This window comes from Chaetodon trifascialis, chromosome 23 (assembly GCF_039877785.1).
Source record: "Chaetodon trifascialis isolate fChaTrf1 chromosome 23, fChaTrf1.hap1, whole genome shotgun sequence".
Lineage (NCBI taxonomy): Eukaryota > Metazoa > Chordata > Actinopteri > Chaetodontiformes > Chaetodontidae > Chaetodon > Chaetodon trifascialis.
The window spans coordinates 15,589,326-15,603,740 of record NC_092078.1 but is presented as its reverse complement, the minus strand read 5'-3'; the positions used below and the strand labels follow the sequence as shown (position 1 = coordinate 15,603,740).

At 43.3% G+C, this 14,415-nt stretch overlaps 2 protein-coding genes across 2 annotated transcripts; one reads left to right on the top strand and one right to left on the bottom strand.

The window, feature by feature from the left end:
* The first annotated feature begins 2,261 nt into the window (after nt 1–2,261).
* On the top strand, nt 2,262–12,360 carry rela (v-rel avian reticuloendotheliosis viral oncogene homolog A). The gene is made up of 11 exons (XM_070992924.1): nt 2,262–2,413; nt 4,128–4,157; nt 4,391–4,527; nt 5,626–5,771; nt 7,214–7,305; nt 8,078–8,212; nt 8,313–8,417; nt 9,375–9,590; nt 9,705–9,785; nt 9,904–9,987; nt 10,313–12,360. Exons 1-11 carry the CDS (start codon nt 2,407–2,409, stop codon nt 11,176–11,178), a joined length of 1,899 nt encoding a protein of 632 aa, XP_070849025.1. The 5' UTR covers nt 2,262–2,406; the 3' UTR covers nt 11,179–12,360.
* Nucleotides 12,267–14,407, bottom strand: c23h11orf68 (chromosome 23 C11orf68 homolog). The gene is made up of 3 exons (XM_070992928.1): nt 14,376–14,407; nt 13,939–14,070; nt 12,267–13,427 (listed from the first exon to the last, which is right to left on the bottom strand). The coding sequence occupies exon 3, from the start codon at nt 13,381–13,383 to the stop codon at nt 12,640–12,642; it is 744 nt and encodes a 247-aa protein (XP_070849029.1). The 5' UTR covers nt 13,384–13,427; nt 13,939–14,070; nt 14,376–14,407; the 3' UTR covers nt 12,267–12,639.
* Between the last annotated feature and the right edge of the window lie 8 nt (nt 14,408–14,415).

The window sequence follows — 14,415 nt, the reverse complement described above, 5'->3', positions numbered from 1 at the left end:
TATGAGTAACTTAAATACAAGGCGTGATATATTTATGCATGGGTGATTTTATTTGTACAAAACAAAGATGCAACATAATAACACAAACACGGTAGCAATAATCAAGAGTAATATACAACATGATAAATAAATGCAATGCAAATACTTACCACAACATCGTGAATAGGATCAGTACATACAGAAAACACATGGATGGATCACGGTTTATCAAGAGCTGAGGCCTTTTCCAGCATGCACTCAATACACCTCCATTATTTTTGACAGTGGGAGGAAACGAGAGCACTCAAAGGACCTGCATGCAAACAGGAGGACAACACTGACACTCAGTACAATTTGAAACAACTCAATTTCCACCTTCTTAACAGCATTTTGTTGTTGCTTTCTCAACTCGACCTTGTGATTTCCGATAGCACTTGAAGGCATCATCACAGCGAGGGCCTTTGCAACAGGTTATTCTAATGCTTCAATATAATAATAATATTTCTCTTCACTTGTATGTATATTATAATTTGTGTTGACAATTTGGGTATAACGAAGCTTTACGCCCATAAAAGTTAATTTGAAATGAAGAAAACTGTGGAAAAGATCAAAAAGCAGTACTAATTAAGGCCCAGTCACAGACTATTATCACGGGACGAATGCGCAGTGTTGGTAGTGAGAGCAGATCCTGATTTATTCACCTACAGCGCCCTCTTCTGGCCACAATATGACAATGTAAATTTTAGGATTTTTTTGTGAAACTTTATTATAATTATTTTGTGATTAAAAAAAAAAAAACTTCAATCGAACAAATTAAGTACAGCACAAATAATAGATGTTTACTGTCCCTACTATGCCGATGTTGAGACCTGGAAGACTGATTTTTGCGTAGGCCACCAGCACACAGTGTGTGAATGACTATTTTAAGGTATCCATAAACACTTAACAGCAGTATCACAGCTGGATCTTCTGCCTTACGCAGTCTGTTTACTGATGAATAAACTTGTAGTGGAGGTCTGAGGTCGATCCAGTCTCAGACTCTCTTCCAGGGTATGACTAAAGCCAGAAGTTATGTTTTTGCCTCTCCTACTCACAGCTTATTTTTCTGCTCCTTTCAAGTGCGTCATCTGGGTATTTCCGCACTGTTTTGAGTGGGTGGTGGCAAGTTGCACTGCAGAGGCAAAGAAGTGCAGCTGCGTAAAGCTCGACAGAGGACAACACCGGAAACACATTTATCTCTTCAAAATAATAGAATGCAGTTGCGAAACATATATTACTATAAGTACTATAAGTTAGCATAGTTGTGTTTAAAAGTAGAAGAAATGTAAAATGAATGTATTAGTTTTCCACTGAATATCATGCTTAACACTGCCAAAATGAATGGCTATTTTAAGTTTCTCTACAACCCCGGAACAAAGTCCATAATAGACTAAATTTAAAATATGTAAATTTTACCTCAAAAGAAAGATACAGAGAAACAAAACAAAAAGAAACAAAAGAAAAGAAACAACACTGGAAACCCTCCCACAGATATTAAAAATGAATAAATAAATAAAAATCTATATGTATAAAAAAGGTTTAAAAAGACAGAAAACACACGTCATCATCAACTGAAGCACAAATTATGAACTGTAATGCAGTGTTTTCAAGGTAGGCTAAAGTGTTCAGCACATTTTTAAAGGTGTGATTTAGTTTTAGATATCTGTCAGATTAAGATCAGTTTCCGTTGTCTTGGTAATTGCCAAAATATTTTTGCAATTTCCTGAACACTGTTATCAAGATAATTCTGCACATTTTCGTGGAAAACAACTGTGGTCATTGCGGTAAAGTGCTTTCATGTGAAAATGTCAAGTAACCCACTTTAAAGTCAAAATTGTGCGTTCTCAATAAAGAATTACAATCTTTTGTGAGGAAAAAATTTGATATTCTAGACACAAAAAATAAAAAAAATATATTCTTTGATTTACGGGCAAGATTATGTCTGATGTTGTTTGGCTTATTGCCATTCATTTTAATTTTGTTGTGACGTAATCATTTTTGACTGTGACAACACAGGAAAAGATTATATATAAAGTGTATGCACTCATTAACTCTATAGTAAAAAAAAAATAAGCAAAACTACATAATAAGCAAACTAAAAGAATGGAAAATAGAGGTAATTAATAATTAGCCTGCACCATGTTGGTGTAGAAGTGCATCACGCAGGTATTGTACTTCTGCACTGCTCTTACCGGAAACCGCGCGCGCTACGCCTGTGTCCAGCTTCACATGCGCACGCTCTTGTACATAGATGTAGGTGGAGCGAAGGAGGCGACAGAACAGCACTGTCAAGAAGTTTTCAGGGTCCGCGGCGTCTTTTAGCTGAAAAACAAAGTACAGACAAACAGCGGTGTGGACGGAAAGCGTGAGTCGGAGTCGGACGCAGCCATGGAGAGTAAGTGGAGCTGGATATATCTGCTCGGCCTGTTTACTCAGCTTAGAGTCTGGAGGTGAAAGTGGACAGGGAGTTGTTGTGCGCGCAGGGGAAAGCCCCGCTGCCATTGGGTTTAGCGTTAGCAGGAGGAGTGTGCTGTTCTCGGGTAGTAAGCTAACGCGCAGTAGGAAGTTTGACATAACTTTGCGCTTTCATGACTGACCCCAGCGACATGCGAGTGAAATTTCATCTTACGTTGACTGTATTTTGCCCTCTGTGTGTAGCTAACTCACCTGGCACGGGTGAGCCAAACAGTGTCTTGCTGCCAAGAGGCCTGTTGGGTGAACTAGAGTCCACCTCATGGATATCGCGACTGGAAATGCCAAAGTTCGTTGAAAGCTCTGTCAATTTGTCGGTCATCTGTTTATTTGCTGAAATATGCGATTGGTAAATCGCATTTTAAAAGCTTGTAGGCCATTGTGAACAAGTTTTCCTGAGTTCGGCTAACATGTAACCCATCAGGTAGCATTCGTTTCAATTAAAAATCGGTCATATTACAGTTGGTCCATGCCGCTCACTACCGCCCACCTCACTTATAGTCAACGGAAATTATGGAAATATCTCACCATGTTTTCGCCCAAGTTGTGGTTAGATATGGGCTGTTTAGTGGGCCACATGTATGATACTTTTTCCACATCTCAGCCCTCTAAAAACAGACTCACACTGTTGATATGCGTATTGTATCCGAGTGAATGATACGGATATGAGGAGGACATTGAAATTGATGTTTAATGAAAAATCAGAAAAAGTCAACAGTGTGTGTGAAATCCTATGCAGCAGTGACGTGTGTGTCTGGACAGTGAAAGTGAGTCACACACGTGTCCGGTGCTCGTCTGTGTTTTGTTATTAGTACATTCAGTAATTGATGAAGGCCTAATTGGAAGTGATGTGGGAGGCATTTACTTTCACTTTCACAACATCAGGCTCATTAAACAGATATGGATGTCTTTCACAGAAATAGTCAAAAGTGCAAGTGGGCTTTATCCTTTGTCTAAGATCCATAGCATTCCCGTAATGGACGCAGGGCTTGCTTTCACCTTTTTCTCTTTTCATTTGTCACTGGACAAAAGCTGAAAGGCAAAGATAGACACATTTTCCACATGCGGTTAGTTGGATCTGAGGCTGGGAAGCAGGCATGTCACAACTTGGAAAGCATCCTCCTCATGCTTTCTAATTGAACAAGTCCTACAAGCTGATGGGTGGCGCCTCGGCTACCTGATCTCGTGTCACACCTCACTTCTCTCTGTGAGTCTCAACAATTCATTAACTCAGGATCGGAAACTAGATCGCTGCCTGCTCTTCACTCACTAGGGAGAGTAATTCGACACCGATATTACACCCTGCCCATCATTGTTTGCTTAATTCTGCATTTCTTCTTCCTTCCGAGCTTGGCAGGCAGTTTATGAGGAGTAATTATATTTAGCTGGGAAGCCCTTGTATCTGAGCGCCCTTTGACCTCTTTGGACGCTGCGTTGTCTTGTAGATTTCCACCCTGACCACGCCACAAATGACAAACTCTTACTAAACCACAAGTATGTGCTGAAAGCAGTTTTTGGTTTGTGTCATCTGTGCTGCCACTGTGTGTCATGTACTGTAGATGGTAATCCACTAATTGCTCTAAGACTTTGACTAACAAGTGGTTGAAATGTCTTTTCTTGTTTTCTGTCCGCCACAGGTCTGTTTGGATGGGGCTCAGTCAACCCAGGTAGGAAGCTTTTCCCGAAAATGACAGTGTACAGATAAGCGCTGATACTGACTGCAGGCTTTTCATGAGTAAACATTTCAGCGCCCTGTGTTCTGATGATCAATGCCAGAGCTATTTCTGTATTGACACACTCATTCAAGTAAGGCATGGAAAGCTGGATTCTGTGCCTTTTGTTTTTCCAAAACACAGCATTTTAGTCACTTGCCCTCTCTCTCTTCCGCCTGTCCAAACAGCGAAACCCTTCGTAGAGATCATCGAGCAGCCAAAGCAGAGGGGGATGAGGTTCAGGTATAAGTGCGAGGGCCGTTCAGCTGGCAGCATCCCCGGAGAGAAGAGCAACGACACCACTAAGACCCACCCGGCCATCAAGGTGAGCAGGGTGCAGCTTATTTTTTTAGTTTCGTTCTTGTTTCTTTGCTTGTATTTGACCCCCACCTTACCTTGGGAGGCAGCAGGATCCATGAGATTGCATGAGATCGCATGACATGAGAATCACATCTTGCCTGAGCTGGCTGCATGGCGGTCTGACTGAATTGGATGGTCTTATGTTGAAAGATAAATAACGCCAGTCTGCTCTCCACGTTAGATTAATACACTGACTCAGGCTATTAGAAATGAAGCTATGCAGTCTTCAGTTTAAAGCAGTAGATCGACATTTATGGAAATGCACATGTCTGCTGTCTTCATGAGAATTAGATGAGAAGATTGATACTACTCACATGTACGCTAGATATGCAGCTGAAACCAGCGGCTGCCTAGCTTAGCTTAGCAAAAAGACTGAAAACAGGGGGAACTGTTAGCCTGGATCTGTCCTAAGGTAGTTGATGGTTAGCTTAACTTAGCACAAACAGCTCTGTCCAAACAAAATCCACCTAGCAGCATCTCCAAAGCTCACTAATTTACCCATTACATCTTGTTTGTTCAGTGTAAAATCAACAGTTGTAGTTGTTTTATGGTTATGTGCTGGACTATGTCTTACCTGGCAGCAGTAGCAGAGACTACAGGGAGGTTGTGGCTGGCTAAGAAATAGTCTGGCAGGTTGGCTTTTATAGGAATTAAATAAACAAGATCTAAACGGGTAATTGGTGAGCTTCAGAGGTGCTGGTCAGTGGGTTTTTCTTTCCCTTTGGACAGAGCGAGGCTAGCTGTTTTCCCTTGTTCCCAGTATTCAGCAGAAGGCAAGAAATGATTCCTTGAAAGGCTTTTTCTGGAGAATCATCTGCACCTCTCCATTCCCCGGCTGAGTCAGCATTCTTTCTCTTTCCAGAAATTCATTCCAGCCATGAGAACACATCGTAAAAATGTCAGGAAATTTGTAAACGTAATTATAATGACGTTTAGAGCAGAGCAGAAATTGTGAGTTATTAAATGAAATTTCCCTTTTTCGACTAGTTGGGTGCATTATGTTAGAGATCAGCCCTCAGCTAGATGACTGTAAGCAAGCGCCTGTGACGCATTCCTTCTACAGGTGCACAACTACAGCGGCCCCATGCGTGTTCGCATCTCATTGGTGACGAAGAACGCGCCACACAAGCCTCACCCCCACGAACTGGTTGGGAAAGACTGCAAACATGGGTACTACGAGGCCGACCTGCAGGAGAGAAGAATACACAGGTAGGTGTGCCTGCGACGTGGACACTGCACTCCGTACCTCGCACACTTTAGGGGAACTTGTGGAAATGATGCATTAGTCACCCCGGCGTTTGAAATGAGCTGCCACAGGGGCGTAAGTGCAGTTCCACATCAAAACAAGGTGGCATTTTTAGGAGACTGACCTAGATAAGGGTGTGTTTACTGTAGCCTTGGTAAAACTAGTTGGCAGGTTCCTCTTGGGTTTGGAGATGAGTAAAACATTAACAGCACGAAGGATGTAACGACGGGTCGAGTTTGCCTCTGCTGTCTCTCAGTCTGTTGTCCTGTGTGACGATCAAACACTGCCACTGCTCAAAAAAAAGACGTGTTAAGGATCCGGAGAAAGAAAGAGCAACATCAGTCACTGAGATGCTTTTAATTATGTAATGTTTAAACCAAATATTGCATAATAAAACCAGCCTTAACCGTGTTTTGTCTGTCTTTATCACGTGTGTGATGAAATTCAAACATACTGTGTGTGCTGCCGTCCACTGTGCTGTGTGACTGATGACTGAAGTGTACTGATTTCTATTAGTCATTTGTTTTTCACATTCATGACATTGCATTATTCTTCTGCTCTTACCGTAGTTTAATATATATTTCGTACAAAATATTAGTCGTGACATGTATTGTATATATTCACAGACTTGGCAGCAAAGTGCAGATTATCGATAAGTATTCAGTCTCAGAGAAGATGGCATTTTAGCAGACTCGATTTCAGCACTGTGATGTGCTCGGAAGCCTGATTGCCTTCTTTTTGAAACATATCAATCTGCCCCGGCAGCCGAAACATGCAGAAAAAGTGTCTTTTCGGAGGTTATAGCAGTAAAAGGGAGTTTAGGAAATAGGTCTGTGATCACTGGAGATAAAAGCATCTAGGTCATGTTTTTTCGAGCGGGCACTAGCCACAGGCAGAGTGGAAATGGTCATGAACGCAGCCAGAGGAAAGGGAGGTATAGTCAGCCAACAGCGGCCAAGATCGAGAAAGGAAAGAAAACAGGAGCAGAAATCGCACATCAAATACCGCCTCATGAGAAGGGCTCAAATAATCAACACTGGGTGCGGTCGACAGGTGTGCACATCACTGGAAACACACTTCAAGTCTAGTGTTTTTCCACTTTCACTCCACTCTCCTAAACGGTCCTCTCAGCTTGTGGATGTGGGCAGTGACCCGACGTGATGGTGCTTTATTCTTTATAAATGTGGATTTTATGGGCTCAGAAGATTCAAACTGGAGTTAATGGAGTGAAGGCTCACACCATGTGGAAACTGCTGGCCACAGTTATGGGTATTTTGTTTCACATAGAAAAATAAAAAACAAGAATTTCAAATCAAATATTACAGCTATAGCGAATGAGAAAATCCTTGTCTGCTTCAGTGGTTTCTGTCCTCTAGTTTCAGTCTTACACTGTATTTGCTTTCAGTTTTCAGAACCTGGGCATACAGTGTGTCAAGAAGAAGGATGTGAACGAGGCCATCACTTGTCGGCTGCAGACCAATAACAACCCCTTCAACAGTAAGTGGTCATGCTTCAGATTGACTGTACTGCACAGCACTTCCTGTGCGCTCGGTTCACTTCGTCATCGTGTGGAAAGTTGTTGTGCAAGGCTAACAAACTAGCTTAGAAATTGCTGCTCTAATGCAAGACAGCGGTAAGTTGCTGTAGCTGGATAGATGCTCTTGCTAATGTCAAACATAAAAAGATTTTATGGAAAAAGTGATATCTTTATAATTCTCTTTCCTCCTATGTATACATGTTTTTCAAGCTGTAGCCAGTTCAACTCTTACCTTTACTGTTAGCATGAGCAGTGATAGCCACCACGGCTTAAAGTACCAATGTGTAAGATTTAGGGGCACTGGCTTGACAGAGCTCCTTTTGTGTTTTCATGGCCCCTGTATGTTCTCCTAAATGCATTGAAAGAGAGGGTAAAGTGATGCAATCTGCAGCTTCACCACTAGATGCCACTAAATCTTACACACTGGTCCTTCAAAGGAGAAATAGCCCCAGAAAAAGCCAGAAACGACAGATCATAGCAGTGGGTGCTAAACACAAAATAGTGATAAATCAGTAAATACTAACAGAAAAAAAATCAGTAACCAGTTGTTTGTATTTTGAGCAAAAAAAAAAACAAACCGTAAAAGTATATGAGCTGCAAGAGTAACAACAGGAAGTGTAATTTGTTACCTCTGACTGCTAGCCTGCATATGGCAGGATGTCAGTGCTCTGCCAGACTGCTGTGTCGCCTGACTGTGCACTCCACCCTTTCCCTGCTGTGTTTTGGCTGCAGTTCCCGAGCCGAAGGTGTGGGAGGAGGAGTTTGACCTGAATTCAGTTCGGCTTTGCTTCCAGGTGTCCATCACTCTGCTTACAGGGGAGCTATTTCCTCTGGAGCCAGTGGTGTCGCAGCCCATCTATGACAACAGTGAGTGGACAGCACACGTACATATGCACAAAAGATGTTACGAAATGGCATATTTAAATTCAGTATATGTGAAATATGGTCACACGTCACTCTCTTACAGGGGCCCCAAACACAGCTGAGCTCAAGATCTGCAGAGTCAACCGCAATTCTGGAAGCTGCAAAGGAGGAGATGAAATCTTTCTGCTCTGTGACAAAGTGCAAAAAGGTACATTATGCCTGAGCTGTGTGCGCTCTTGTCAGCTGATGAGTTTACTCTTTAAGACTTTAGATTGAAGGAGGTACTGATAGAACATAGAGAGGAAGATATTTTTGTATTACTGAGACAGTTTGACTCTGCTCTCACCGACTTGGTTTCTAGCCTCCATCAGGAAGCTGCACCAGACACATGGCTCCAAACTGATGCTAACGATGCTCTGTGTCTGCTGGCTGTGTGTACATATTCACCATAACTTTATGTGGTCATGATGAATCACGAATCCTATGGCCATAAAAGAATAAATAATACAGCTTTAAGCATGCATTTCAAAAGCATCTGCTCCCAGATAACTCACCCGTGAATACAGCACGTGTGATAAGATAGTTTTGGCCGACACCTTTGTTGCACAAGTGCGGTTTCGTTGCCTGTCACATTATCTGCTGTGTGTGAGTGTGAAATGCAAAGCAGCCACGTCATGTCTGAGTGACTTTCATCACAAGCAGAAAGCTTTCTTCCTCTGTGGGGAGGTCCACTTCTCATTTTTGCTATTTTCTAATAAACTATGTGCTAACTAACTATGCGAGGTGACCGTTAGCACTGTGTTTCTGTGCCTGCTGCATCCATGTGAAAACAGCTTTGAAATTTTTGCTGAAAAACCTCAAGGCGAATTTGAAAGTTTTGTGGTGTATCATTCAAATCAGAGCAATATCCCACACGAGTGCTCTGCTGCTGATGTGAAGTCCAAATCATTTATAATTCCAGCTTCCCTGTGCCTCGTCAACTCAGTTTTTTATCTTGTCTTGTGCTTAATTTCTTTGCATTATTTCGGTCTAAAACCCTTTTTTTTTTTAATTAAATGAAGTCTTTTCTCCTCAGTTATTTGCAGTAGTTTTCCTACTGACACTCCCCTGAGTACCCCATGGCTTTGTATCTTCTTAACGTTTCCTGTTTTTTGTCCCCCTGCAGAGGACATTGAGGTGCGCTTCTTCCAGGACTCCTGGGAGGGAAAGGGCACTTTCTCCCAGGCTGATGTCCACAGACAGGTGGCCATCGTGTTCCGCACACCACCGTACCGCGACACCAACCTCTCTGAGCCCATTAGAGTCAAGATGCAGCTCCGCCGGCCCTCTGACCGCGAGGTCAGTGAGCCGATGGACTTCCAGTACCTGCCCGCCGACCCAGGTAAGAGACCGTCCTCCCAAGTTTCCATGTGATGTCACATAAGTTACTGATGAAGGCTTTCACTGAGAATACTTAACATGTCTCTTACCTGCCTTTTAAAAATGACCCGTGCAGATGAATATAGGCTGAGTGAGAAGAGAAAGCGTACAGGGGACATGTTCCAGAGCCTGAAGCTGGGGCCCATGCTGTCTAGCGGTGTGTTAATCAGTTTTTTTCCTATCACTCTGCTGTATTTATGTCATAAGGTAATGGTGATTTTTCTTTTTCTTCTTGTAGCTGCATTGTAATGTAATCATGTCTGTTGGATTTTCAGTGCCCATTCCACAAGACAGACGGCACATAAGCCCGGCAAGGAGGACGGTCACAGCCAAGCCTCCGTCAATGAACGCACAAGCTGGTGAGCCCCTTTCATTACATGTGGTGATTCACTGCAGATTGGCTGTGAGTTTAGTAGGTCTGAAAGTCGATTAATAGATTAGTCAATTGACAGAAATGACTTGACAGCTTTTTTGATAATCCATTGTTTCAATCATTTGAAACAGAAATGTCAAATGTTGTCTGGCTGAAGCTTCTCCAATGACAAATAGATTAGTCGGAAATAATAGACAAAGCAAGAAAAAGCTTATTTAAGTAAACTGACGATCTGTAGGTCATTTTCTGCATTCGTTACTCAAAGATTTCAGCAGTGGAACTCAAACTGTTTGTGTTGTCTGTGTCTGCAGCAGCTGTGATGCCCCCTGGTGCCAGTGGAGCGAAACCCCAGCCTTCATACTCATACAATCAGCCGGGCCAACTCTTCTCAGTCCAGCCCAAGGTAGAGGCCTCGTCCTCCATATCTGCTGAAACCACAAGCCAAACATGGAGGATCATGGAGAGCCTCAACCTAGGCCCCCAGCCCAAAGCCACTCCAGTGCCCAGCTTCACAATGAGCCAGGTACCAGCCTCCTCCTCCTCCTCCTCTACCACCACCCCCATTGTCACCCAGGACTACTCAACCGTCAACCTGTCAGACATTCACGAGTTCTTCCCCAACATTTCCTCGGCCATCGGCCAGGAGCCAGCAGCCTCTCAGGGAAGCACGGCCTCCTCGCACACTAGCAGCTCCTTCACCCTCCAGGGCTCTCAGTTCCGAGTGGACGCACCACTCGTTGACGAAGATATCCCAGAGTTCCCCAGCTTTTCCGAAGCTCAGGCTGCAGGCACCCTGGACAACCTAAACATGGATGACTTCGAGGACCTTCTGAACCCCACCCTCATGAACGAGAGTGGAAACGGCACCTCAATGCTGGTTCAAGCTTCATGCCAACAAGCTGTCCCTTCCAGCTCGTCTGCTGCTGCCCAGAACAGTGAGGCATCCCAGAACACTTCTGACCCCAGCAACAACCCAGGAAGCACCTGGATGAATTACCCCAACAGCATCGTCAACTTGCTCCAGAATGAGGGCATGATTGACATGGCACCCAACAACAACCACCGGCCCGCTGTGCTGGATGAGTTTGACGAGCTGATGTCTGCCGACGAGGATCGTCTTATTTCCATTTTTAACAGCGGAAGCCAAGCTAGGTTTGTGTCAGGACACCCAACTTAAGGTTTGTCCGTGTGATTTCATTACGGACATTTTTACAAAGACCACTTGTATCTGGCCCTTCAGCCTTCAGAACTCAAACCTCTTTGTCATCACTAAAGACAAAAAGGAAACAAGGTGGACATGAAGGGCTGTGAGAGACAAAATGTAGCAAAACCGTTCCCTGTGGACATGCTTAGTGAAATACCAGCAAAGGCTCTTTGTGGTATTCAATTAGTGGGGTTTGCCAAGCCTTCTATCCAGCTTATCCGACAAATGATGAACCACAGGACGGAGCGTAATCAGATTTCATCGCCCTTGTTAAGCATGAATCATTAACTTTTTCAGTCACTGTGTCAACCTGGTGTTAGAAGATTATCTACCACACGTGTTTGTTTTATAGACAATCAGTTCAGATGCATGGCTGAAGGCATCTGTTAACATGCTTTTCCGTTGAGGTAATTTTCTGTGGAACATGTTAAGCATGTTTTTGTACTGTCTTTTTAACAGCGGTCAGTGGTCGTGATCATCACTGTCTCTTGGTGAAATGTGTGCGTCTGGTCTGACTTTTTATGTTAAACAAAGCAGCCAGTAGTCTCTGAAAGAATGGAGTAAGATCTTCAGGGAAGTCTATGCAAATTATGCCCACTGTCCCTCGAATGAAAAATCCCCCTTTATTACTTAATAGAATGTTTTAAACATGTTCTGAGGAGCAGTAGTAACTGTAACTTTCTTGTACAGGTGCCTTTGTTGAGTTGCAACAAAATGTAGTAGTGGGTTCAGAACCAAATGAAGGTCTACATGTAAATAATTATCAAACAAGCAACATTAATAAGTACATACTTCTAACAGAAGCTGTATCATTTTGTCTAATCAGTTTTTCAACAGTTATTTTATGAATAATGGCTGCAGTTTAACTCAACTGCTTCAGACCTGTAAGTCAACTTGCTATACTCTCTAGAAAAATGTGCTTTATCGAGACAAAAGTGTGCTGTTTTATACTGGTATAATGTAAGCAGATTATTCTATATGCCGTTTTGCTGTAATAAATGATTAAAACTGTCAAGATTTCAAAACACTTGGCAATAAAAAGACCACAACATATTAAACTGGTCTTCAGAGAAGACTTTATTTGGCAACTCTGTTAATGTGGTTCAGTATAAACAAAAGAAATAAAGTAAAACAAATGAGACAACTGTATATTGTAACAAACAAACAAAAAGAGTCTTCACTGACCACATGCATACAAATCATCTTCAGCCACCATGTCAGTCAGGTAAGTGTGACAAACAGAACCTCAAGAACACAAATACTCCTTATTTACAGTATATTCACTAGAAAATAAAAAGGTCACGTTTAGTGCTTTTTTTTTTTTTGCCAAAAGGAAGAACTTGATCAAAACAACCTCTGACATTCAGAACCATGTCAGTCATCCCTGCTCGTGGCAACATGAAATGTGTCATTTACCCATCATGCAAAACAGGCTTATGTTACTTCAAGATTGGTGACTTTGTTGATGATGTGGGAGCGCCTGGGTACACACTCCAGGTCAAATTTGCTCTCATATATGGTTGGACAAAGCTTCCAGCGGTTGTTTCGGTAGATCCCCAGATATGTGTACACATCCGGCTTGTAGGACAGAGGGCACTTGACCCCCGTGGCACGGATGATGGAGTCCAGCCTTATGACCTCGCTCTCATCAGTGAAGTTCTGGTTATAGGCACAAATGACCTGCTTCCCCTCTCCGCTGGGATTGTGGGGACTGACTTTAACAAGGGAGATCTTGCCATCCAGGGCTGCTCTGGCCACACACTCCCAGGCGTGGTCCAACTTGAAACCAGAATCCAAGTGCATCAGCCACTTGCCTGTGAGCACACTGTGGTTCAGGGCGAGCTCCTTCACTGCCTGGAAGTTGGCAGGCCGGCCACTGGACAAAAGTTTCTCCCAGCTCTCCTGGAGACCGGTGACATCCCCACCACTGGGGCAGTGGTTTATCCCCAGCACAGCGATCCACCCCACACGGCTCATACCACCTTCCTCATCACCAAATCTGTGCACTTGTGAGGGCCTGTTGCTCTCCAGCCAGCCATCAAACTCGGATCTGGGAGTTCTTCTCGAGTCAAACACAATCCACGGGTCCATGTCTGCAGCCATGGCCTCGGCAGCATGGATGTCTGCAGCATAGGCGGTCTCCACCTCGCCATCTACAGGGGCCTCTTCCTCCTCCATGATGCTGTCAGTGTGAGGCTAGTAAACAAATCCCGGGGCTTGTCCTGTTGAAAGGAAAATGCTGTTATGTCATTTGATATTTATGTTTAAAGCACAGGCGTAGCCTCTGTGTTAGTTTTTAATACTTCTAAACCCAGGAAGAAGACGGCGGCTGGGCTGCTTGCGGATGTTTAATACTGCTGCTAGTTAGCCTGCTACATTAGCAACACTTGTTCACTAGCTAACGTCTGCCCACCAACGACTCTATTCAAATATAAGTTGCTTTCCATTTGGCTTGTGTATCGCCTGAAGCTCACGTGTAACTATACAAGCAGATTTAGCTACATGCCGAAACATTTTCAATTGCTTGGCTCCATTGTTATTGTAGCTAACCGACTAGCTAGCCATTTTATCAATCGTCCATGTTCGCCTTCGTGACATATTTGGAGACAGATCGTTTATAGCCGGCTGTCGATCACAATTACCTTTAAAACACACATAATTTGGCACGTGAGTAACATGAATTACGGCACACTGATCGCAAATTAGAAACGTTACGGCTGAACGTGGATATACCTGCAGACGCTGAAGTTTGTGGTCCAGTGTTGCTCTTCCGCACAGGCGCAGCCCCGCTGACCCGCTGCTCCGTGTCAAAGAGCGACGACAAACTCCATTCAAATGGCTGACAGTTTAGCTGTAACGCCTTGCCTGTGGACTAAATCACGTACCTTGGAAATTACTTATTCTTTCGATGAATGCAGCACACAAATAAAGTAATGAACCCGTGTCGTTATCAAAAATACATTACATTCCTGCTGAGGTGTAACGTTATTTATTTAAACGTAGTAATGCTGAGTTACTGCATTCAATTGCGCACCCAATAACTCTTCAAAGACAAAACTCCAGGCTCATTTAGGTGTATATATCCGCAAATGCAACAGGCTTAACCGCTAAATTATAACCTAACGTTAACAGTATTACGTATTAATTAATTTGTACATTGTAACTTCTACCTGTACAAGTTGGGAGAAGTCGTTGTGCCTGATATGGACG